This window comes from Balaenoptera physalus, assembly GCF_965194825.1.
Source record: "Balaenoptera physalus genome assembly, chromosome: 13".
In the NCBI taxonomy this organism is placed as follows: domain Eukaryota; kingdom Metazoa; phylum Chordata; class Mammalia; order Artiodactyla; family Balaenopteridae; genus Balaenoptera; species Balaenoptera physalus.
In genome coordinates this window covers 53551893-53579051 of record NC_138892.1, presented here as the reverse complement: position 1 = coordinate 53579051, position 27159 = coordinate 53551893, and the positions used below count along the sequence as shown (strand labels likewise).

Below are 27159 nucleotides of genomic sequence, written 5' to 3'. Positions count from 1 at the left end.
CCTAGGCACCTCCAGCTGCTTCTAGGATGGGGAAAATAATGGTGTTCAAGATGGGTATTTTTCTCTGCCTGATCAAAGAGCTTCGCTCTTCTTTGAGTCTTAACAGCCAAGACGTTCACAATTCAGTCTCCAGTGTTCCTTCTGGGGTTTGGAGTGACATCTTGGCGTGACATCCTTTTCTTCCATGGAGACATCCAAAGTCTGGATTTCCCCACTGGACACTGAAAAGAGCCCCACCACAGCGCTCATCCTCGGCCAAAGACAGACCGCCGGGTCGGGAGGGGTTTCCCAGCTGCTGGGGCTGCGCAGCTCCGGGAGGCGCTGGGGGCGTTGCCCACGGCCGCCGGGCTCGGCGCGCAGGGCCGGGCTGCGGTTGGCCACAAGAGGCGTCCATCTTCCCGGACGAGCGCGGCGCTTCCTCACCGCGCCGGGCGGGGGCGAGGGCGGAGAAGGGAACGCGCTGCTGAGCCGACCCCTCCCGCGAGCCCTGCCCCGCCTCTCCGAGCCCCGCGCGGCCGCCTCGGCCGCTGCCGCCCGTAGCTCGCTCCCCAGGTGCCGGGGATCCTCGGGCCGTGAACGTGCCGGCAACTTTGCGGCCGCCGGGGGCGCGGCTCCTCCGGGTGCGTGTGCGAGTGTGTCTGTCGCCGGCGGCCTCCTGGGGGCAGCAGCGGAAAGGGGGTCGGGGGAGAAAGAGGCAGCCTCGGCGCACGGTGGCCCAGGAGGCAGAGGCCCCGCGAGGCGCCGGCGGTGGAGACCTAAAGTCCGCCGGGGCTGTGCCCAGGACGCGTTCTTACGGTGCGGCAGCCGCCCTTGCGGCCGGCGCCCGGGACTTGCTTTAGGATCGCGATTCCTCTTGCCTGCCCGGGGCAGTAGCAACCGTGTGTGCCGACGGAGGAGCGGCAGTAGCATCCCCAGCCCGGGCGGGACCCCCGAGCGCCGGAGCCGGCGGCTGGAGCAGGAAGGGAGAGTCGCGGCGCCCGCCCTCCCCGGCTGGCCCTGCCCCGCGCGCCCCGTGCGGGTTGCTAACAATGGTGCGGAGCGCCGGCGCGATCCCCGCGTACGCCCAGCGGTCGTAGAGGAAGTGGCCGGGCTCCGGGTGGGGTGGGCAGGGAGACGCCCCCCACCACTCGCCTGCTGGAGTTTGCCGGCGCGCCGGGCCTCTCCGGCCCCGAACCCTGGGCTCCCCTCCGCATCACCGACGGCAGCTCGATCCGGAGAGTATGGTGCCAGCGCCCGGGTTAATCTAGTCCTCGGCTCGCTCCTTTTTTTCCTCCTCCTCCTCCTCTCCCTCCCCCTTTCCCTCCTGTCGGTGCTGCCTCTGGGTTCCCGGCGTGTGGGAGTACAACTCTCTGCCTCTCCGAGGAGACTGGTCGGTGACCCCCTAACAGAACTTGCCCACTGAAAGCAAACCCAGAACAGCTGGATAATGTCCACTCCGAGCAGATTCAAAAAGGACAAAGAGATCATAGCCGAGTATGAAAGTCAAGTCAAAGGTAAGGATGGGAGCGGCTGCCTTGCTCCTTTTGTGTGCTTTCTTGTCCTTGTGCTCCGGGAGTTGCATTTCTCACTTGGGGTCTGTGTTGGAGGAAGGTGGCGAGGGACAGCTAGAACGCCTCGATGAGCCACCCGGGGCTTCGTGGAAGCCAATCCCAGCCCCAGTCCTAGTCCCGTCAAGCCCACAGGGAACTGGAAACCGGGTGGCTCTCCGCCGCTGCCAGGGCGCCCCTCCAATAGGGGAGAACTGGCTTTAACTTAACCACCTTCAGCCGGGCAACTTACATAGGAGGCAGGCAGCAGCAGTGGTTCCTGCCCAGTTATTATCACCGTCATCCTTATTTTTTTTTTTTTAACGATACCATTGTCACAACGTAATTCTTTTTAAGGAGTCATTTTTTGAAGTCTGGCTCCGAAGTGCTCTAGAGCTTCATTGAGTGCAGGCGATTTTTGACATTCGCACTGTTCACTAATTTATCAGGGCGAGTCCCGCTTTTATGAAATAGCTTCCTAAAAGCTTGGCAGTTAAACCAAGCAAGGACTAGTGGAATCTGACTCCTTTTTAATGGGCCAGAATTCAGTGCCATCTCTCACACTCACACGGAAATATTGCTTTATCATTTGTTGGAGGCCACTTGCATGTAAAATTAACGTTTGAAGATTTGAGTAGTAGTTTCCATCCATTTACATTGTCAGCTGATGAAGGAATCTAATTAAGGTTGATTACGCATTTTTACTTAAGGTGCCTTGTGGTTTAAAATATATATTTTCTCTCCAGTACAAGTATTTTGTGTTGCTGTTGAAGAGTTTAATAAACATATATTTGTTGTTGTTTTTTTTTCTTCTCCTTTATGGTCTCTCATGGGTAGCTTTTCCCATCCATTGAGACAATGGATGGAGTGTTGAGATCACTGCTGTTCTTTGGAATATTCAATGCAAAGTTGATAAAAATTGCTTTGTAGACATCTGTGTTTGTACAGACACAATCTTATGAAAGGACTGCAGAGAAGGGCATTCCTGTACTTGTCTTGGGAAAGGCAGGAGCAGACTGGGAGTTCTTTTGTGTGGTCAAGTTGTGAAAATGCCTGGAGTCCTGTGAGAGGACCTGGTGGGGAAACCCTCTGTCAATCAGTGTGAACCTGGACCATCTCATCATGGCCAGAGGCAAACACAATATGCAAGCCCAGAGACTTAAGTTTCCTTTAGGTTGACTCCAATAATGGAGTTAAGATGAACACTGTTCAGGAAACACAGATTTTTATCTGCATGCAATTAAGGTAATTTATACTTGTAGGAACTGGTTACATTGACATGGAAGTTATGTTAGCAGAGAAGTAATTATTTGCTTAGAGACAGGTACACTTTCTAATGAGCATAACCTTTCTTTTCTTAACGAGTCCAACACAGCCAAAAATCTTTCATACTGAGGTAGAACTCTTGTTCACAATCACCATTTCTCTGTGCGGTTTTTCCACATGGCTCTTTGTGGCAGGTCTTCAAGGGGTAGCAGTCTGGTTTTCCTGCTGCTTGGAGCACTGACTTGAAGAATGTATTTCCAAGTATTGGTTTCGGTATTTCTGCTCTAAGGTCATTTGTCCATGATCAAGTCTTTATCTGGAAAATATTCTCATGATTAATCTCTTTCAGAGTATGAATTTTATAGTTATACGGTTACTTATATGCTTTGAGAGTATAGGCCGTTTATATTGATTTAAGAATAAATACAATGGGGACTTCCCTGGCAATCCAGTGGTTAAGACTCCACGTTTCCAATGCAAGGGGTGCGGGTTCGATCCCTGGTCCGGGAGCTGAGATCCCACATGCTGCGGGGCACAACAACAACAAAAATAAATAAATAAAATAAAAATCAATAAAATGGGATGTGTTGCAATGCTTAAAATGTGTCCATCAAATCCAATCCAAGGAAAAATCACAAACATGGTAAAAATTACTTTTGGAACAAATTCTGTCCCATAGAAAGTGATCTGTCTATTCCCTTCAACCCTCCTCACTTAACCTGTGAGTCCTCAGGCTGCTTTATGGCTCTTTACTACACCTGACCTGCCCTTCTCATCAGAGCCTGTGTCCAGACTTCATCTACTTCCCCTGTAATACTTAACACATCCTGTGTCTAACCCAGATCCTTATATCCATATGCAAATATGGGAATAGGGAAATATCAATAAAATGGAATTGGATCATATACACCTTGAATGGCACACATTCACCTGAATTTACTAGGCAAAATCAAGAAGACAGTGGAAGAGAAATGAGTTAAATAGTTAAATAGTGCATGAGGCCCGCTGTCCTGTGCAGTGAGAATAGGTCCCTTACTAAGGATAGTTTCAGAGGTAGGATCCTGGTTTTCTGTTTCTTTTCCTGAGCCCCTCTTTAAGGGTGAGTATCTCACCCTGGCAGATGCTATTCCACTGCTTAAAGGTAGGTGGTTTTGGAACAACCAACTCTTTCAATTCTAGCAGGTATTTCCTCTGATGGTAAACAAAAGAAAGTGGCTTATTCTATTGCTGGAGGAAAACCTAGCTGTGCTGGACTCATTAAGAGAAGACATTGGTCTCTTCCCAATGAATAAAGACGTAAATATTGGACTCTCTGCGTGATTTAAGTGTATCTGTGATACACTTAAATGTATCAAGAGTCATTTTTGATTATATGTGACTTTTTTACCTTCTGACTTGAATCTAACATCCTGGAGTATTGTCCTTTCTTATTCTCTCCCATTTCCCCTAATACCAGTTGCATTTATCTCAGGATTTCTGAGTTAAGGGTTTGATTTAAAAGAATGACTCCATAGATGTGGGATTTAGCCACTGTGGCTGCCTGCATGTGTTTAGGAAACAGACTTTCTGGGGCTATTTTCAATGTGAAAAGAACCATCCTAGGTGTAACGTGTAATTTTATGCTGTAATTTTATGCGTAAGACCATAAATGTATCCAGTTAGATGTATCATGTAGGGCAAGTCACTTAGCTTCTTTCTGGGTTTTGGTTTTCTTATCTGTAAGATAAGGAGTTTAGATTCTCTCAGTCCTAAGGGTCTTTGAGTCTAATTGAAGATGTCATGTCAGTTCACATTAATTATGCAGTAAAATTTTCAAGCTTTTTGCGTTTTCTCTTGGCGGCCCTGTTTTGAGGAGGGTTACCTTTGCTTTAACTTTTTTCATAATGAATTCACAAACACTATGTATTATCTGATTTCTCAAGGAATTAAAATGTAATACCACAGAAAATACAGAAAAATAATAAAACCACGTTCAGAAAAGTAGAGCACAGAATTGTAAGAGGGGGAAGAATTGGGAATTATACAAGTAGTTAAAGGAATAGATAGGTTTAAATCGAGGACAACAGGACCCCAAGCAATAATTTAAAAGACATGTGTTAACTAGGAGGAGAAAGACTACTTCATGCGTGTTGGTCAACTTCCCAAAGATTTAGAATCCAGAGAAATTAATCTCTTATTCGTGGGGGCCCTTAAAAAGCAAGATTGTCTGGAAAAGTGTATGAAACTCAAACCAGTTGACTACACTACTCTTAGCATCTCTGGCAAAAAGCTTAGCAGTGGAAAAGACTGTAGCAAGTGGCTAACAGAAGGTTTGGGGATTATCTGTAGATTTTAGACATCTAGTAATTTTTTTAAAATTATTTATGTATGTATGTATGTATGCATGTATGTATGTATTTATTTATTTATTTTTGGCTGTGTTGGGTCTTCGTTTCTGTGCGAGGGTTTTCTCTAGTCACGGCGAGCGGGGGCCACTCTTCATCGCGGTGCGCGGGCCTCTCACTGTCGCGGCCTCTCTTGTTGCGGAGCACAGGCTCCAGGCGCGCAGGCTCAGTAATTGTGGCTCATGGGCCCAGCCGCTCCGCGGCATGTGGGATCCTCCGGGACCAGGGCTCGAACCCATGTCCCCTGCATTGGCAGGCGGACTCCCAACCACTGCACCACCAGGGAAGCCCCCTAGTAATTTTTGAATTCTGCAGCAGAAATATTATGGAGCCCATGTAAAAAATATTGGTTCACATATGAGAGTCAGAAGAAACAAAAGACACATTTTGTGAGGTGGAACTCATGGATGGGAAGTTGTGTTTGTTTTTAATAATGCGTGTTGTTAGTTGCTAAGAATTGACAGCAATTATTTGCAGTATTTTCCTGAGGATAATCTCGTACTCATCTATGTGCCATACGTGCAGGAAGTGCCAAGAAAAATCTGTTGTTTTTCAACCGCTCTGCTGCCTGAACTACAAATAGTACATTTTGGTAGCAGATGGAGCATAAGGAAATGCCAGTTCAATTTAATATGACCTCCCGTCATGTGATAGGTTTCAATAGGGAAATTAAAAGTGCTCCTGTCACTCATAGGGAACCTGTGTCTGCCTCTAATGTTCTTCATTTAACTTGCAATAGAAAACAATTTAAATTACGAATTAAAACTTTATAGCTGGGAAGGACTTTAAACATTTCCTGTCCAGCCCACTTCAGCGGTGCAAGGAGGCAGAATGTCAGTTACACAATTAACTGTAATGTATGTGGGACTGGAACCCAGGTTCTCTGCTTTTCGGTAACAATGGTTTACTTTTAGATTCCTCACAAAGAAGAGTAGGAGATAGAACACTTACCTGTTTAGACTTTACATCCGTTGAAGGAATCATAGTTGGATGGTCGAGAGAATAGCAACTCTGGTCTGTTAACAGGAGGAGTTAATTAAATTGATTAACCATAACTAAGTTGTTTTTTCACCAAGATCATTTCAAGAAGCCACAATGCCCAGGCAGCAGCTTCACAAGGTGGTTTTAAGATCAAGGGGAAAAAAATATGGTGAATATGTACAAATGTAACGCGCTTGAAATTTTGGTCATACTAAGTGAAGCTACTGCAATAAGCCCTCTTATGTAGTCCAGAAAACCTGATTTGTTTCATGAACTTCAAAGTATCTTAAGAAATAGTTTTGGAGAAATTTTGAAGCGAAGCATGCTCTGAAATACAGTGAGGGTTGGAGTATGCTATGAGATGGTAAATCTGAGCTCTGTCTAGATTGCTTTGCTTACTCCTGTGCTGTGTGATGACCAGGTCAGGAACCCCACATCCTCAGCTCTGGTCCAATTTGAGAGTCTACTTTGTGGACTGACCAGACCCTTTTTTATGCTAACTATTTTTATTTCAAGTTACATAACTGAGAATTAAGATGAAAAAAAAAAAAAGAACGGAGTAAACTGTATGTCTAATCACTCAGTCTACCTTTGTTTTAGTGGTTTGAAGACAGAAGTTGGGAATAGAAACAGTTACTAGAAGACATTTTTAGTTATTTGAAGGTCTTTTTATTTGTTGGGCCCAAATTACTTTCTAATTTATTGACAACATATATATATGCTCACCTGTTGGTATCTCAGGATGGGAAAAAAATAGAACATAGTGTTTAAGAGCAGAAACTTAGGTGTTAGCCATTCAGCCCTGACACTAATAATGTATTTGACCACTAACAGTCAACTTCTTCATCTGTAAAATGGGGATAATAATAGTACTTACCTCCTTGCCTTTGTGAGGCTTCTGTGAGGTGATTTGTGGAAAGCCTTTATCACACGCTTGGCACTGATAAATAGTCTATAAAAAGTAGGCCTTGTTATCTGTTTAATTTTGGTTTTCTTTACATTTCAACTGTTTCTTGTTACATTCTGACTTAGATAAGCTTTTTGAAATTCAAATACATAATCACCAATCTGCTGCCTAAATAGATCCCAAAGTGGGCGATTCTTAAATCATCCTGATAAAGTCCTCTGTACTTTTAGAATGGAGTGAGTTTCATGGTGGAATTAAAAAGGGATATGTGATAGGCAAACCAGAGAGATTCCCAGCTCCTTATAAGGTGGATTTTTTTTTTTTTTTTATTGTGTCATTCCTTTTTATCCAAGTACAAGTAACAGAGCCGGAAAGCACATATCCTGGGCTGCCATGTGTTTGCTTACAACTTTTGTTTTACATTTTCTCTACCTTTAATGATGCCAAATGGAAAATGAAAACTGTAGTCCAATCAATTGATTTTATTTACCCGTGGTGAAAAGGATTCTTATGATGTCAGATAAAGTCTCTGACTTAATTTCATAGCGTTGATCAAAATATTTTGTTTTAAAATCAATATAGAAATGAAAAATTTCACTTTTGCCTGCTAATTTGCTTTTGCTTCATTTGAAAGCACTTTGATTTTTTTCCCAGCTTTACTGAGATATATTTGACATATAACAGAAAGCACTTTGATATTAAAAATTATTGTCTATGTATCTCCCACGCCTCCTGGTACAGGGTTTCATTAAACATTAATTGAATGAATAGAGTAATTGTTTTGAATTATCATTCCTTTATAGTATAAACTAACATGGCGATCATTCAGAATTATCTAGGGTGTCCAATGAAGTACTACCACAAAATTAAACTGAATTCAAATGTGTGTAACTTCTTTAGAAAGTCACAGAGCTGGAAACAGTCTGAGTGTCCAACAATGGAGAATAGTTTACTGAATTCCACTGGGGAATGGTTAACTAACTTGTGCACATGGAATGTTATGGGGTCAGTAACAGTGGTTTTTGAAGAACGTTTTATGGTATGGAGAAATATTTTATAATAATTGGGAAAAAGAGAGACCATTTAAAAAAAAAAAAAAGGATGGTTAGGACAAGCTAAAACAGAGCTAAATTGATGGATAGCTATGTCCATTCACGTGTGTCAGCCATACTGGGTAGTGGGATTTCAGCATGAGGAGAAACCCTAGTTGGACCTCAGTCTTATATGTCACCAACAAATGAAATAAAACATCACTCCCTCCAAGTCAGATGTTCTGTGAAGTCAGATGTTTATAATTAAAGTTAACTTCCATGGCGGGGGAAAAAAGGATGATGAAATAATAAAAATGAAAAATAATCGTAACAGCAGCTAACAGTTATTGAGCGCTCACGGTGTGCCAGTCACTGCCATGGCTGCTTTGCATGGCTGGACTCAGCTTTCTATGTCTATACCAAGCTATAACGCACGGCGGGAGGAGTTTCCGGTTATTTTTCCTGTTTGGTATAGGTTGTATTTCCTGTACTTTTGGACCTCAGTACATCCTCTGCTTGGTAAATTTCCTGGCCTAATGCAGGAATCTCACTTTGAGACCCACCCTCCTTCAGGATGGGGGTGGGGCAAGGTGCATCCCAGCGAAATTGAACCTCTGCTGATCAGGTTTGTTCACAGGACAATTTCGAACTTCCTGTTTGCTTACCGCTCAGTGATATACTTTGGTTTTTTTCTTGCTTTGAATTCAGCTAACAGTTCGTAGGTTGCGGGGTGGGAGGGTGGGGGAAGCAGCCTCTCTTTTTCTTTTCTTTTTTTGGGTGAAATATATATACAAACGGGTACGGAAAATTATTTACAATTTAATGCATAATAATAAAATGAATACCTGGTTAATAGCCACGCAGGTTAAGAAGTAGAACATTAGCAGTGTCTAGAAACCCCCAAATTGTCCCCTTTCTAACAAACCTCTCTTCATCCTGTTGCCCGCTCAATAACAATTCTGAATTTAATATTAATCATCCCCTTGTTTTCTTTAAAGTTTTATGATAGTTTTATAATTTTCTTTATAGTTTTGATGTATGTTATATCCATGCATCAAAAATACAGAGCCCTTTTGAACACATACCAGATTTTTTAATGATATTAAAGAATTGATGTTAATTTTTTAAAATAATAGTATTTTGGCATGTATAACAAATCTTTATCTTTTAAATATATGTGCTGAAGTATTTGAGGATGGCTAAGATTTGCTTCAAGATAATCTGGGGGAAGGAGGAAGTAGGTGGGAATACAGATAAAATAAGATTAGCCAGGAATTGATAATTGTTGGGTACATGGGGTTCATTATTTTATTCTCTTTACTTTTGTGTATGTTTAAAATTTTCTCTAATAAAAAATTTTCAAAGTAAGTATGCCTTCTTATGACTTCCATTTTTCACTCAATGTTATATTAAGATTGATCTACATTAATGTGTGTAGCTATCATTAATTTATTTTCACTGATATATAGTATTCCAGTGCATGAAAATACTGGAAGCTATTTATTCATTCTTTATGACATTTGGATTATTTGCAGTTTTTTGCCATCATGATTAATAATAATATATAACATGCTGTGAGTGTCTCCTAGTGTACATGAGTTTCTCTATGTATACTTGCTGGGTCATAGGGAATGTGCATGGTCAACTTTACTAATGTCAAACTTTTCTCTAAGTGCTTGGTAGTTATTCTCTTACCAGCAGTGAATGAGAATTCCACATCCTGAAAAACACTTAGTATGGGCCAATGTATTAGTTAAGGTAAAGGTGAACTATAACAATAAAGAGAACCTTGAAAGACAATAACCTAAAAATGTATAAATTTCTCACCTAACAGTCTGGAGGTGTGCAGTCCAGGCTACCAGGACAGTTTTGCCTCCTTAAATTATTTGAGTTTTCTCCATCTCGTTCCTCTGCCATCACCTAGGGAACTGAACTTGTATGCCTGGTTGAAACTGGGTCTTAAGTATATCCATGTTCTGACTTACAGGAAGGAAAATGAGTCGTGAGGAGCATATGGCCAATGTGTTAAAACCCAGGCCAGAAATAATACAGAGAATTTCCATTCATTTAACTGGTGAGAACTTAGTCACAGGACAACATCTTGCTGCAAGGGAGGCTGGCAAATGTAGTCTACCTGGGCAGCCCTGTTTCCAGATACAACTTCATAACCATGGAAGGAGAGAACAGATTTGGACAACCAGTAGTCAGCATGAAGACAGGGTTTTTTGGAGAGGCAATCTACTGGGGTAAAATGGTATTTTGGCTTAATTTGTATGTTTTTGATTGCTGATGAGATAGAGCATCTTTTCACATGTTTAAGGGCCATTTGCTTTTGTCACTAAAATGCTTATTCATACCTTTGCCCAGTTATCTGTTGGTTTGTCTTTTTCTTATTGATTTGTGCATTTTGTTTTGTTTTGGTTTCGGTATGTTCTTAATATTGATCTTTTGTCAGTTATATCTGTTGCAAATATCTTCTCCCTGTTTGTAGTTTGTATTTTCACATTTTAAAAAGATATCTCTGGATAAACAGAAGTTGCTCATTTTAATTTGTTCAAATGTATCAATTATTTATATTTGGTGTTTAAGCAATCCTTCCCTACTCTAAGGTCAGAAAGATATCTGTCTATATCATCTTATGAATGTCTTAAAATCTTGCTTTTGACATAAAAGTTTTTAATTTATCTGAAGTTATTTTTCATATTGTGAACTAGGGATATATTTTTAGTTCTTTTCATGTGGATGACCAACTTTTTTCACTCCACTTGCTAAATAGTTTCTTCTTTTAAAAAGTAATCTACTAGCTACTTCTGTCTTGATCAGAGTTTCATGTATACATGTATCTATCTCTGGACACTATTATGTTTCATTGGTTAATTTATAAATTCTTGGACATACCACACTATCTTAATTACTATAGCTTTATAATTAGTCTTACATTTGGTAGGCCAAATTCTCCTTCCTTATACCCTTTCAGAAGTATCTTGGTAATCTTGGTCCTTTCTCTCTCATGTGCATTTTATTTATTTATTTATAAAATATTTATTTGGCTGAGTCAGATCTTAGTTGCGGCATGCGGACTCTTAGTTGCTGCGTGCATGCAGGATCTAGTTCCGTGACCAGAGATCAAACCCGGGCCGCCTGCATTGGGAGTGCAGAGTCTTAACCACTGGACCGCCAGAGAAGTCCCTCATGTGCATTTTAGAATCAGTTTTCTTTCCATGGGAAGCCCATAGGCATTTTGATTGAAACTGTGTGAAATTATAAAGCATTTAGCAGAGAATTGGCAACTGTATATTAGATTATAAGTTCTGCTTACCCATGAATATGAATATTTCTCCATTTATTTAGTTGTTTTTAAATATCTTACTGTAAAGTTTTATATTTTCTATGTTTTTTGTTAGACTTATTTCACTTTTGTTACTAATGTTTATGAGATCTCTTTTAAAATTGTTTTCTAATTGTTTCTGGTATACAGAAATGAAGTTTACTTTAGCATATTGGTCTTATATCCTGCCACTTTGCTAGTTTATTATTTCAAATAATTTGTTCATTTTTTGGTTAAAAAAATCTTATTATTTGCAAATATAAAGACAATTATATTTCCTCCTTCCCAAACCTTACGGCTTTAATTTATTCTTCTATTTTTGCCCTAGGCAGAATTTTGAGTATGAAGTTAATAAACATAATGAATTGTCATTCTTTTCTTGTTCTGGATTTAAAGGGAATGTTTTCAAGCCTCTCCTACCGTAAAGGATAATGATTGTTTTCAGTTTATTATAGATATTCTTATCAGGTTAAGTTTCATGTATTCTCTGTTTACTTGAAGTTTTAATCATTAATAGTTGGTTGAAAGTTATCCTTTTTTCTTTTTGCATCTGTTGATTTTTTAAAATATTTATTTATATATTTAGCTGCATTGGGTCTTAATTGTGGCACACAGGGTCTTTCGTTGTGGCGCGTGGGCTCTTCGTTGCGGCATGCAGGCTTCTCTAGTTGCAGCATGTGGGCTGTGTAGTTGTGAAATGTGGGCTTAGTAGTTGCGGAATGTGGGCTTAGTAGTTGCGACGTGTGGGCTTATTGCCCACGGCATGTGGGATCTTAGTTCTTGGACCAGGGATCGAACCTGCATCCTCTGCATTGGAAGTCGGATTCTTAACCACTGGACCACCAGGGAGGTCCCTGCATCTATTGATATTATTTTTTCTTCTTTAATCTGTTAATGTAATGAGAAATATTTACAAAGTTTCTAATATTGATCCATCTCTGTATTCCAGAATTAAACCTATCTTCATCATTGTATTATATGTGTAAATAGTTGGATTCAGTTTGCCAATATTTAGTTCAGGTTTTTTTGTTGTTGTTGTTTTTTGTTTTTTGTCTCCAAATTCTTGAATGAAACAGACCCATGGCTTTCCTTTCAGATAATGTCCTTGTCTGGGTTCATATTTCCATTATACTAGCCTAACAGAATGCATTGGAGAGTATTGCTTCTCTTTCTATTTTGTAAAAGAGTTTGAAATTTTGGAATATTTCTTCTCTTGAAAGGTCGGTAAAACTGCTTATTTGGGTCTAGTCATTTTCTTTGTGTGAAGAACTTTAATTGCTAATCAGCAGTTAATCATTAGTTTTACTAGTGATAGAATTATTTATTCTTTATATTTCTTCTGAAGTCAGTTTTGTTAAGTTATATTTTTCTAGAAATGTCTCTGTTTTGTGTAAGTTTTCAAATATATTGACATAATGTTGATGATAGTATATTTTAAAAATATGGACTGATCTGTATTTAATTTAAAATATTATTGTAGGGAATTCCCTGATGGTCCAGTGGTTAGGACTTGGCGCTTTCACTGCCGGGGCACCTGGTCAGGGAACTAAGATCCTGTAAGCCACGCAGTGGGGCCAGAAAATAAAAATTAAAAATTAAATAGTATTTTAAAATATTTATTTTTGCCTTATCTCTTTCTTGCTGAATCTTAAAAGGGGGTTGTCTGTTTTTGTTGTTTTTTCTTTTCTCTTTTATTGATTTCTGCTCTTTACTCTCATCCTTTAAATTTTCTTCAGATTTATTCTGTTCTTTATCTGTTTTTTTTTAAGTTGGACATACAGCTCATTTGCTTTTATCCTTCTTCGCTACTGTAAACATTTAAGGCAATAAATTTCTTTTCTAATGTAAATGTTATTTCTAACAAAAGCATCATTCTTAACAAAGGCATCTGTTCTTCTCCCCAATAAATATTCTCCCCTAATAAATATTTATGATAATTCCCCTTAATGTACCATCTTTGCTTCATCTAGAAAGTTTTGATATGTAAAGTTTATTAAAATTAACTTCTCAGTATTTTGTATTTCTTATAATGGTTTCCTCTTTGCCCCATGAGGTATATAGGAGTGTGACTTTACATTAAAAAAAAAAAAAAAAAAAAAAAAAATGAGCGGACTTCCCTGGTGGTGCAGTGGATAAGAATCTGCCTGCCAGTGCACGGGACACAGGTTCGATCCCTGGTCCGGAAAGATCCCACATGCCGCGGAGCAACTAAGCCCATGCACCACAACTACTGAGCCTGCATTCTAGAGCCCGCGAGCCACAACTACTGAGCCCACGTGCCACAACTCCTGAAGCCCATGCTCCGCGAGCCCATGCTCCCCAACATGAGAAGCCCGCGCACTGCAACAAAGAGTAGCCCCTGCTCGCCGCAACTAGAGAAAGCCCGCGCGCAGCAACGAAGACCCAATGCAGCCAAAAATAAATAAATAATTAATTTTTTAAAAAATTCTTTTTTAAAGTGAGGATGTTTGTCTTTTTTTAAATAAATAATTCCTACGTTGCAATCTGAGAGGAATCATGTTTGAAATTAGTTGGGGATTATTTCCTCTTACTATTCTCTGGAGGAATTCATGTAAGACTGGAATTATGTGACTCTTAAGTGTTTAGTAAAGTTATCCAAGTTTCATATTTTCATCAAGAAAAAAAATCTGTCGGGACTTCCTTGGCAGTCAAGTGGTTAAGACTCCACACTGCCAATGCAGAGGGCACAGGTTCGATCCCTGGTCCAGGGAACTAAGATCCCACATGCTGCGTGGCGTGGCCAAAAAATAAATAAAATTTTAAATAAGAAAAAGAAAAAAATCTGTCATTGCTTTCAAATTTACAAATTTTCTTTTTTTTTATGGCTGCGTTGGGTCTTCGTTGCTGTATGTGGGCTTTCTCTAGTTGCGGCGAGCAGGGGCTACTCTTGTTGCGGCGCACAGACTTCTCATTGCGGTGGCTTCTCCTGTTGCAGAGCACAGGCTCTAGGCACGCGGGCTTCAGGAGTTGCAGCACACGGGCTCAGCAGTTGCGGCTCGCGGGCTCTAGAGCACAGACTCAGTAGTTGTGGCCTGTGGGCTCAGTAGTTGTGGCTCACAGGCTCTAAAGAGCAGGCTCAGTAGTTGTGGTGCACGGGCTTAGTTGCTCTGCAGCATGTGGGATCCTCCTGGACCAGGGCTGGAACCCATGTCCCCTGCATTGACAGGTGGATTCTTAACCACTGCGCCACCAGGGAAGTCTCTATAAATTTTTATATTTAGTGTTTTTGTCACCTTTCAGTTCTGTGTATTTTCTAATTTCCATTATGTTTTTTTTCTGTGACTCATAATCTGTTTAAAAGTGTGTTTTAAATTTTTCAGGTATACAAAGTTATTTCATTTATGGTTTTATTACTGATTTCTAACTTAATTGCATTGTCATCAAAGAACACGGTCTGATTATATTGATCTTTTGAAATGTTTTTCTTGACCATGTTTTCTTTGACCATGTTATTTAAGATTATAAGCCTCAGCCTCTCCTGGCTCTTCCCATCTTCCTTCTCCTGCTTTCTCTCCATAGCACTCGTTATCATTTGATCTGTTTTATACTGACCTTATCTTGTTTTGGGACTTTTAAAATTCATTACTTATGTGAAAGCTGGTGATGTGATTAAAATTATATTTTAAAAATATTTTATCCAGCATTTTAGTTTCAAACTGAAAAGTCAGGTTCCAAATCTATGTCAGAACTACTGACATATATAATAAGTATGAGTTAAGACCAAAATGATAATGAATTTAAAGGAATTTGAAAGGAAATGGTTTTGATGTTCAGAGAAAGATGATCCAAAATATTTAAATTTACTATATTTAAATTTACTATACTGTAGGAAACAGAAGTCTAATATTCAGTAGTTTGTTTTTGGTTTTTTTGGAGCCCATCAGTATATTACATTGTTTTATTGAGATATAATTGACATATAACATTATATGTCATAATAATGTTATAATAGTATATTAGTTTCAGGTGTACAACAATGATTCGATAGTTGTAAGTATTGCCAGATGATCACCACAATAAGTCTAGTTAACATCCGTCACCACACAGTTAGAATTTTTTTTCTTGTGATGAAAACTTTTAAAATCTACTCTCTTAGTAACTTTCATAAAATTATTTTTAATTTATCCAATATGAAGTTCTGTTTTAGCAAGAGAACCTAAAAGTATATACAGTTCAAGATACTGGGAAGAATAAGTCTGTGGTTTTTAGTCCCTGCCCTCTAGAATGATGTTTATAACCCAAGATCCATACACTGAAGAGGATACACATAGATGAGAGCAAATAATGTTACCCTAACACTTTCAAGTTCTTCATATATAGGTTTATGTCTACGCATGGAAAAATCCAGGATATATGGATTTTAGGGATGAAAATGTGTAGTGAGGATCAGTGATAGGCTTTGATATGGGCAGAGCGTGAAAACATCCACACGTTTCTGAATAATCTGAGATGCTGCTGGGAAATCTGGAGTCTTGCTTCTGTTGCTAATCATCCAGAGTTCTGTCTTTCCTTCTTGGAGTTTGGACTTTCCTTTTCTTGTGGAGCTGTTTCTACCATTTTATCCCTTGGAAGTCTACTCCAAAGCTGGCTGCAGTGACCTCCTAGAAGAAGTAGCACCCTCTAGCCTTGGCGTCACAGCAGAATAGCCGATGCAGCATAAGGAGCATTTACAAAGGTTCCAACCGTTTTTTCTTTTTTTAAACTTTAGGTTTGTTTGTTTGTTTGTTTGTTTATTTATTTATGGCTGGCTGGCTGGCTGGGCTGGCTGTGTTGGGTCTTCGTTTCTGTGCGAGGGCTTTCTCTAGTTGCGGCAAGTGGGGGCCATTCTTCATCGCGGTGCGCGGGCCTCTCATTATCGCGGCCTCTGTTGTTGAGGAGCACAGGCTCCAGACGCGCAGGCTCAGTCGTTGTGGCTCGGGCCTCTCATTATCGCGGCCTCTGTTGTTGCGGAGCACAGGCTCCAGACGCGCAGGCTCAGTAGTTGTGGCTCATGGGCTTAGTTGCTCCGCGGCATGTGGGATCTTCCCAAACCAGGGCTCGAACCCGTGTCCCCTGCATTGGCAGGCAGATTCTCAACCACTGCACCACCAGAGAAGCCCCCAGCAGTTCTTAAAGTGCTTGATGTCCCAGTTTCTGGGCTGTCACTTCTAACTCCTTCTCTACTGGTCTGTGGAAGACCTCTGGACTTTGGCCCTTTGCTTTTATTATTCTGAAGGTGCGGCTTACCAAAACAGCTCCCTCCCTCAGACCTCCAGCAGTTAAGATAGAACAATAGGTGTCTGCTAATCTTATTTAAGTCAGGCACTTTTCACTTCTGAGGACATCCAAATTTTAGTCTGGCTGTGAAAGTAGCATGTTTGAAAAATAGAATTAAGCCTCCAAATGTTATTTACCAAAGAAGAGAGAGTAGGAAGAAGTCATTCTGCTCGTCTCGTTTTCCGTATGTCACGTCGGTGTGGCATATTTTGATGTCTTGTCAATGGCCAGTGAACAGAAGTTCTCCTTGAGGATCATTGATGGCTTTTCCTTGTGCTCATATTGATGGTCTACACTTCTAGGACAGTTCAGTCAAACTATAACCCCCAAGCACCAGCAGAAATTCTGGAACTCAGAGCCAAAGGTGTGGCCATTGCTTCAGGGAACTGCCTGCTCCCTGTCTTTAGGGGACAGAGAGATAAGAACAGGTAGGTAAAAAGAGCAGCTCTTTAGAAGACTGGTTGAGCAGCCCTAGAACGTGGAGGAATGTTTTCTGGGCTGACCCCTGACTCGAATAATTTGCTCTCATTTCTTTGCTGTGCTCAGTTTTCACCTTTCTTTTCATCATTACAACAGTGATGCATTCCCTGGTAAAAAAAACATGGCACAGAAAGCTGGTAAATTCTGAGAAATTAGACAAGAGAATTTGTTAAATTTCATGTCCCTTAGAAAACAGAGTTTTCTGAATGCACTACTACAAAAAGAGAGAGAGATACTGAATGCCTTTTCAAATGGCCACTGCATTTTTAATTGACCTTCCATCGCAATTATATTAAAAATGTTTATGGAAACTCTCAAATGTGTCACCAAAAGTATATGTTTGAAAGATTTCCAGACTGTATTTTTTTTAAAAATATTTATTTATTTATTTGGTTGTGCCGGGTCTTAGTTGCCTCATGTGGGCTCCTTAGTTGTGGCATGCAAACTCTTAGTTGCAGCATTCATGTGGGATCTAATTCTCTGGCCAGGGATCGAACCCGGGCCTCCTGCCTTGGGAGCGCTGAGTCTTAGCCCCTGCGCCACCAGGGAAGTCCCCCAGACTGTATTTTTATAGAGTTTAAATTATACGTGTTTTTCTCCAAATACCTAACATACAAATAAATATCTCTTGTTTGAAACTGGGAACTCTACTTCCTACAGTCAGGTTAATGTTTTAGTCTCTTTTCTATTGGGTATCTCATTTCCTCCATCAGTCTTGGAATTAAATTGTGAAATAATGTACAGAAAGCACTGTGCACTGTCAACACAATAAAAATGAGTTTTATTGTGTTTGTGGTCAGTCATCTTTTAGCAATTTCTGACATTCTCATAATGTCACATCCCATTTTCAGGTACCAGGTAACACTCTGAAATAAGCATACTCGTATAAATTTATATGTGTTTTGTGTAGCATAGGAGTTTGTAGCATGGCTCAGGAATCAGACTGCTGGCCTGGGATCCAAATCCTGGCTCCGCCACTCTCCAGCTATTGAACTGTGGGCAAATTACTTACTCTCATCCTGCCTCATTTTCCTTGCCTGTCAAATGGAGATAATAATAGTACTTCACTCAGAGCATTGGTAAGACAAGCAGAGTATTGAACAAACAAACTGTCTGGCACACAGGAAGTGCTCAAGAAATGTTAGTGTATTGCCACTTTTATGAACTCTGGCTCTGGAAGCAATAATAATAAACTTTAGGTTATAAAAGATTTAGTAGCCAAGAGGAGCCTAAGGAGACGTGAGGACTAAATCCTGGATGGGATCCTGGAACAGGAAAAGGCCATTAGTTAAAAACTAAGGGACTTCCCTGGTGGCGCAGTGGTTAAGAATCCGCCTGCCAATGCAGGGCATATGGGTTCAAGCCCTGGTCTGGGAAGATCCCACATGCCGCGGAGCAACTAAGCCTGTGAGCCACAACTACTGAGCCTGCGTGCCACAACTACTGAAGGCCATGCGCAAGAGAAACCACCACAATGAGAAGCCTGCACACAGCAACAAAGAGTAGCCCCCGGTCACCGCAACTAGAGAAAGCCCACGCACAGCAACGAAGACCCAGCCAAAATTAATTAATTAATTAATTTTTAAAACTAAGGAAATCCAAATAAAGTATAGGCTTGAGTTAATTTTTAAAAATACTTAGTAAGAATAGGAAAAGAAAACATTTTATCTTTTTTAAAAATCCCACTCATGTTAACTTTCATGGTTATAAAATTTTTTTTGGCTAAAGTACAGAATTGGTAAGGCAAAAAATGGCAATTCTCAAATAGTTTGGAGTATATCCTTCCAGTGGCATCATTGGTATTTGTGTTCATAACATTAATCTACTTATCTGTTTATAAACTGAACAAATGTGGTCATTTGTAGAATAGTTACTGTAGATTTGCTTTTTGTTCAACAATAAATTGTCTGCACCCATGCTGCTCAGAACTGGTTCGTAGACCAGGGCTGCTCAGAACTATTTATTACCGGTCCATGAGGAGATAAGGTAAATCATGGCCCTGCTTCCTTTATCCAGAAAGTCTTGCTACACACAAATGTCAGCTAAACTAAACAGTGCTTAGTGATGTGCTGATTTAGGTTCTGGCACAAGCTCTTTATCTCATTGTGGATCTGCAACCAGCAGTTCTCTGGCCTGCTTTTGAGTAATGCTGGTCGGCACCATTCCATAGATGTATATAGAGAGCTGCCTTATTCCTTTAATGGCTGTTACTGTTAGTTGTTGTTCTTTGTTGATTTAGAGACAAGATTGCCCTTCAAATGGAACAGTGGTGACATTTACCAGTGGCCACCTATGTATTTTAATCATCAGTGTGCTTCCTTTAGAAGGGCAACACAGTGTAGAGGTTAATATCTTGGATAGGCTAATTCAAATTATGGTTCCTCTGGAACTCAATTTTCTAATTTGAAAATGGGTATGATGATTATGTCTGTTTTATAAGATTGTTTTGAGGATTAAATGAAATTGTACCTGTGAAGAGTTTAGCACTGCTCTTGGCAAGTAGTAAGGGCTCGATAAAAACGAGCTGCTATAATAATAATGATTATTATTTACTACTGTACCTGAAGCTATTGTCTTTATTAGTAACAGATTTTTTTTCGTAAATAATTTAAAACTCACTCATCTCCAGAGAGATTAAAATTACTAAACAGACTTCAGTTTTACAAAGCAAACACTAAAAATGGGAATTTTAATGGTTCTTTAGAAAAGCAATGGGAGACATTTAGCCAATCACCAGAAGCTATACTGGACCCAGTCTTAGAAGAATTGTGTTGGTAGGCTTCCTAGGACATTTAGCTACAGAGGCACTTTGTTACAATTCCTTGCATCATCATTGTTAGAGAACCTTGAGAGATAATGAATTCTATCTTCTTCATGTGTATGATTGCAGCTGTAGATGTAGATTGCTCTACCATTAACCTGTGCTCTTTGTTCATTAAGGGCTGCCAAAAATAAATCTGCCAGACAAATGCAGAGAACTATAGTTATTCTAGCTGCTGTCAAAGGCATACTCCTCTCATTTGCTTCCAAATGGGATATATCTGTACAGTGTGTGTATGCATGTCTCTTTCTTTCGTCTCTTTAAGGAGAGCAGCGCCCTTCCTAAAGACACCCAAGATAGAGACTCCTTGAATGTCCCTCGTCAGCAGTTTATAAGTCTTTCATAACTTCAGTCTGATTTCTCCTCTGTGTTCCCCTACAGGTATTCACTGTGCCCTTAAAGTCTTTTATCATTTGATTGTTTTAAGCTAAGATCTAGTCTCCCCTGTTAATGAATCAGAAGAAAGCTTGGGTCCAGACTTTTGCTTGCGACCTGATGCAAAATGCCTGGTTACATTATAAATGTTGCCTGCAATTATTGCTGTTAGCGCCTACAGTTGTAGCAGCTAACATCTATAGTGTGTTCCTTTTGAGGGAGGTTATATTGTTGTTACCTTACGGTTGGGGAAAACGAAACTGAACACTTAGAAACTTGAAATAGTTTCCCCAAGATCACACAGCTACTAAATGGTGGAGCCACCGGGGTTCAAACCTCTGTTCTAGTTCTGTAGAGCTACATAAGGACGCTGCCTTATAAAAGATTAAATGCTTAGTTTCATTTCACAAACTCTCTTGAAACTTCCAGAGAGTCAGGAAGAATGATTGTCGTTTTTGTCTTAATAAGCAGAGTTTGTATCAATTCAGATAAAAAGTCCGTTTTTTGGTTGTTCAGCGATTATGTACTAACATTAAAGTGTTGCCTTATTATCTTAGTGGATTACTTGGTAAGAAAACTCATGGCAGAGCTGCCTCTTTGTATGCAGCAGAGAAGGCGTTTGGGGGGAGAAAAAATTTTAAAGTCCTAAATTGGAATACTCTTGCGAAATTTAGTGCCCTAGTCTTGGGGATAAGAATTGCTGCCTCAGCTCCTTTAGTCGTCCCCCCCCCCCCCACCATGGTTCCTCAGTGAAGAGGCCGTGACCTGTCTTGATTTCTCCTGGGAAAGAAGGTGTAGCTCTTTAGCTGGTTCTCTAAATTTACGTAAGATTTCAGTTATCTGTTGCTGTTGTTCCTTTTTTTTTTTTTTTTTTTTTTGTGTTGTTCCTTTTTGAGTGGTGTTAGGACTGCCTGTATCAGAATCACCTGTAGGGCTTGTGGAAGCAGTTTGCTGGGCCCGGCCCCAAGCCCTAGAATTTGCCTTTCTAACAAGTTCCCAGGGGAACTTGGATCAGAGACCACACTTTGGGAACCATTGCTGGAAAAATCAAAGCAATTTTGTAACTTCTTTAAATGAGCCAATTTTGATGCTAATTTTCCTCCCAAATTTCCCTAAAATCTTTACCTTTCTTACAATTGCTCTCAATTCCTGTAAATGGACATCAAATCATGGCACTTTAAACTAAGAGTATAGAAAATGCATGCAGCCCCCAGCTTCTTACTTTGGTTCTATCCCCCCACCCCCAGTCTCAGTAATTTGTTAGTTTCTCAAATTGTAAAGAGTCTGTTCACATCACACCTGAGTAAATTGAAAACTGAAGTGGGAACATGATGAGCCCTGGAGGAATAAAGCTTCAGTTTCCCTGTACATCTGCATGTGCTTTTGAATTAAGGAGAAAGAGCACCAGGCAAGGTACCCTTTTTAGGACCTCCTGTAGCACCTTTCCATTTTCCACCGTCACTGCCAACTCTTAGGACCGTCAGGAGACTTGACACCTAACTCTGGAGCAGCTGAAGTGCATGTTGTTTTGTGGGTTATGGTTAATTCAAGTTATTGTAAGGAAGGGATTTTTTTCTATAAATAAGAAATTTGATTATGTTTCATGAGAGTTTTTATTTGATTGTTTTAAAATCCTAGGTCTACTGACAATTCATGAAATTGCTATAGCAGTAGTTACAGGGCAAGTACAATTTTTGCTGTAAGTTAGGATCTCAAGTCAAACCATAAGGAGAAAAATTAAACAGAATTATTCTTGAAAATCTCCAAGTCACCGTGTTACCAAGAACGGCTTCCATCAAAGCTCAGAAGGCAGAAATTGTGTTTCTCTTTGCTCATAGACTGTGGCCTCACACTTCCCTGAGGCTAAGGTCTAGTTGAAAGACGGAAAGGATGTTGGGGAAAATAAGATTTTCCTTCCCTCCCTTGGACCCTTCCTAATAAATATGAACTTGTAGTTAAATTCTAATAAATGTGCTTAAAATGTGACTCCATTATCTGTTAAGATAATTGAAACATTTGATTCTGGGTCTCTGGTTTAAATTCTTTTACAGTCATGCTGGAATTAAATATCATTCATTCATTCTTCATTCATTCAACAAACAGCTATTAAATACCTCCTTTATCAAACTGTAGACTCCCCAAGGGCAGATTTTTTTTTAGTCAAGGCATCTGCTTTGCCTTATAGTAGTTGCTTAGGTGGTGTTCATTGAATTAATAACTAATGAAACACACCCATGTCTTTTTATGGATTGTGTCCTAGATTTAGAGATGGAGAAGTAAACAAAGATTTGCTGTATAGTATGTTAGAGGTGTTTTAAATTTATGGGAACATTATGCAGGAAGAAATTAGTTCTGCCTGGGAGAGTTTAATACAGATTCATGGGAGAGACGTTTCAGCTAGCTTTGATGGATGAGTAGGAGTTCTTCAGGAAAGGAAGGGCATTCCAGGTAAAGGCAAGTCTCCTCTAAGGATTCTGTGTTTTTTCTTTTAATAAATAAATTTATTTATTTATTTATTTTTGGCCACGTTGGGTCTTCCTTGCTGCATGCGGGCTTTCTCTAGTTGCGGCAAGCGGGGTCTACTCTTCGTTGCGGTGTGCAGGCTTCTCACTGTGGTGGCTTCTCTTGTTGCGGGGCACAGGCTCTAGGCATGCGGGCTTCAGTAGTTGTGGCTCGCAGGCTCTAGAGCGCAGGCTCAGTAGTTGTGGTGCACAGGCTTAGTTGCTCTGCGGCATGTGGGATATTCCCGGACCAGGGCTCGAACCCGTGTCCTCTGCATTGGCAGGTGGATTCTTAACCACTGTGCCACCAGGGAAGTCCTGTGTTTTTTCTTTTTAGGAATCATTAGCTTGATGTTTTAAATACTTTGAGCAGAATAACGAGATGAGAATAGGAAGGTAATGCTGTTAATAGCTTATAGCTATTAGGTGTGTATTATGTGCCTGGCAGTGTAAGCGTACTTTGCACACATTATTTTGTTTGAATCTCACAAGAAACACATGAAGTAGATTCTACTAGTACCATTTTCCACATTAGAAAATTGAAGAAAGTTTATTTTGTGAGAGATGACATAGTTAGTGAGATGATGATCATTATGTTTTATGTTCTTAGGTTATTAAAGCAGTTTAGACTTTGTGGACAGTAGGGAACCATTGAGGGTGATGTGGTCAGATGTAAGGGTGGAAAACCCTGAGTGGAGGGAGGCCAATTTAAAAGTCTTCTTGTATTCTACTGTGGCATATTGAAGGCCTCAGTTCTGGCCTTGACCTTGGGGGTAGAAATGTTGAAATATGAAGGAGATATGAGAGGTGGAATCAAAAGGACTTGATGGGGCTTCCCTGGTGCAGTGGTTAAGAATCTGCCTGCCAATGCAGGGGACACGGGTTCGAGCCCTGGTCCGGGAAGATCCCACATGCCGTGGAGCAACTAAGCCCATGCACCACAGCTACTGAGCCTGCGCTCTAGAGCCTGCAAGCCACAACTACTGAGCCTGCATGCCACAACTACTGAAGCCTGCATGCCTAGAGCCTGTGCTCCACAACAAGAGAAGCCACCGCAATGAGAAGCGCGCGCACCGCAAAGAAGAGCAGCCCCCGCTTGCCGCAACTAGAGAAAGCCCACACGCAGCAACGAAGACCCAACGCAGCCAAAAATGAATTAAAAATAAATAAATAAATTTATTAAAATCAACAAAAACAAACAAACAAACAAGAACCAAAAAAAGAGGACTTGATGACCCTTGGGAGAAAGATGTGAGTGATCAGGCTTACAAAGGGGAAAACAAGGTACACAGTGATGCCCTGGAAGAAAATGTCATATATTTTTTTTGTCTTCTTTTAGACTTTGTGTTTTTTTGTTTTTCTATACAATACCCAATATATATTAGCACAGTAGTGAATGCACATAATGTATAAATGTAGAAATGGAAGCACATTGAGAGTATGCTCATTTTTTTCTTTATGGAGTGTACCATTAAAAAAGTTTGGAGGCTCCTGATTCAAATGTATCCAAGAGATCACGAAGTAAGCCAGCTACTGGGGCAAGAAATATTGAGTAGGTGAGGCGAAAAGATGACTACCTGTACTTTTACTTCTGCAGGTGATCATTTTAAGTTCTTTCTCTCCCTTTCAGCCATTTGTCTTTTGCATTTCAGAATAACCCCCTATAATCGGGATAGAGGTGCTAAAGGGGGAAAGGTATTCCTTTCCTTTGGGAAAGAGTCTGTTAAGATTTTGTTAGCATTGGAGAATGTGAGAAGTGGACCGGACGTTAAGGTTGTCTAATCCATCTTCTTCCTACCCATCCAGAATCTCAGACAAGTAGTCAGTCATTGGGCTTGTGCTTGAACCCTTTGAAAGGTGGTAGGCAACTCAACCCTTCATAGGGAAGTTTGGGCAGATGTAATTGGAGGAAAGTTCTTCCTTTTACAAGGATCAGTTTGCTTCCCCATATGCAACTTCTACACATTGGTCCTTTTCCTTCCTTTAAAATAGTTACAGAGCCAGTAAAACGGTACCTGGTGCTTTGCAGTTTATCAAGCACGCATACATGCACAGTCACACCTGTTGCTCACAACTCTTCTATGGAGTGGGCAGGTATGTGTTTGTTCTGACTGAAGAAATGAGGCAGTTGACATTATAGTCCCATGGAAAAGCATCCTAGTTATTTTCCCTATAAACGTTTGTCATGCCTGATTTGCATATTCTATAGAAGACATTGAAGTACCAGGAGCCATCTGACCTAAGTTTCAGTTCTGGTTCTATCACTTTCTAATAACAAGACCTTTAGCAAATTATGTTGCCTTTCTGAGCTTCAGTTTTCTTGTCTGTAAAATAAGGATAATGCTGTCCATCGCAGAGCACTGTTGGGAAGATGAAATTAGATGACTCTTATAAAGTCATTATAAAACCTTGGCTCAGAGTTAGGTGTGCAACGGATGTGAATTTACTTGCTTCTCCCATCTTGTTTCAAATAAGGTTTTAAAAATCTATGTACAGCATGATGTTTATCTGTGTTAAGTTTTATATTTTATGTATATATATATGTATCCATTTCATTATATCAGCTAATGAAGGTTACTCTATTTTTTTCCCCAGCTTTATTAGATATAGTTGACATATAACATTTGTACATTTAAGGTATGCAACATGATGATTTGATATATGTATATATTGGGAAATGATTACCACATTAAGGTTCGTTAACACATCCTTCACCTCACATAGCTACAAATTTTTGTGTGTGGTGTGAACATTTAAGATTTACTCTCTTAACTTTTAAGTATGTAATACAGTAATGTTAACTAGTTACCATGCTGTACATTAGATACCCAGAACTTATTCATCTTATAAATGGAAATTTGTACCCTTTGACCAATATCTCTCCATTTCCCCACCTCCCAGCCCCTGGCAACCACCATTCTATTCTCTGTTTCTGTAAGTTTGACTTTTTTTTTTTAGAGTTCACATGTACATGAGATCATATGGTATCTGTCTTTCTCTGACTTATTTCACCTAACATAGTGTCCTCAAGGTTCATCCATATTGTTGCAAATGGCAGAATTGCCCTTTTTTGTGGCCGAGTAATATTCCACTTTGTATATATACACCACATTTTCTTCATCCATTTATCCATCCATGGACACTTAGGTTGTATGCATGTGTTGAGAATAATACTGCAATGAACATGGGGGTGTAGATATCTCCTTGAGACAGGGATTTCATTTCTTTTGGAATTTCTATTTTTAATTTTTTGAGGAACTAATGGAGGCTACTTTGCTTTTTTTGTTTTTTGGTGTTTTGTTTTTTTTGGCTGTGCTGGGTCTTCATTGCAGCACGTGGGCTTCTCTGGTTGTGGCATGCGGGCTTAGTTGTGGTATGTGGGATCTTAGTTCCCCCACCAGGGATGGAACCCAGGCCCCCTGCATTGGGAGCGCAGAGTCTTAACCACTGGACCACCAGGGAAGTCCCTACTTTGGAACTTAATCTTCTCATTTGTCTTTTTAATTGTCTCATAATAATCATTAATGTTATCTTAATATTTTTAAAAAGTTTATTATTTCAAAGTCATGAAAAGATGCATTATTAGAAAGAAATTTAGTCTATTTTTATTGAGAAAAAAAGTTAAACCTGCCCTTGACACTTTTAAAAACATTTAATTTTATATGACATCAATTTTTTTCACAAATATATAGAATTATAATGAGTGCCTTTTTCTATTATATAGATAGTAGAAATGTTGGAAATACATTCTTATCAATTCTTTAGAAATTTATTTTATTGAAGTATAGTTGATTTACAATGTTGTGATAACTTCTACTGTACAGCAGTGATTCAGTTATACATATATATATATTCTTTTCCATCATGGCTTATCATAGGATATTGACTATGGCTGCCTGTGCTATACAGTAGGACCTTGTCATTTATCCATTCTGTGTACAATAGTTTGTACCTGCTTATCCCAAGCTCCCAATCCATCCCTCCCCCCAACCCCCTTGACAACCACGCGTCTGTTTGTTGTCAATGTTAGTTTTCTTTGGACCTCCCTAGAGTTTTCCTTCTTGAAGAATGCATATTTTCTAACACTTTGGTGATGGGGTAGTGCCGTGGGCACTAGCTGAACTTACTCAATCCAGGGTACGTGTGAGATGTCTCTTGTCCAGAATTCTAGTCCTGCAGTCCACCTTTAGCCAACAATGAGCAGCTCTTTTTCTTTCTTTCTTCCTTCCTCCCTCCCTCCCTCTCTCTCTCTTTCTTTCTTCTCTTTTTATATGTCCTCTTC

General features: G+C 40.1%; 1 protein-coding gene across 2 annotated transcripts in view; it reads left to right on the top strand.

Annotated features, from left to right (window-relative positions):
• The first annotated feature begins 549 nt into the window (after positions 1-549).
• SRGAP1 (SLIT-ROBO Rho GTPase activating protein 1) overlaps positions 550-27159 on the top strand; it is a 277465-nt gene continuing 250855 nt past the window's right edge. For both annotated transcript variants that reach the window (XM_082422706.1, XM_082422705.1), the window contains exon 1: positions 550-1493. In XM_082422706.1, the coding sequence (XP_082278832.1) occupies positions 1427-1493 (67 nt within the window). In that variant the 5' untranslated portion in view covers positions 550-1426. The remainder of the gene's footprint in view (positions 1494-27159) is intronic.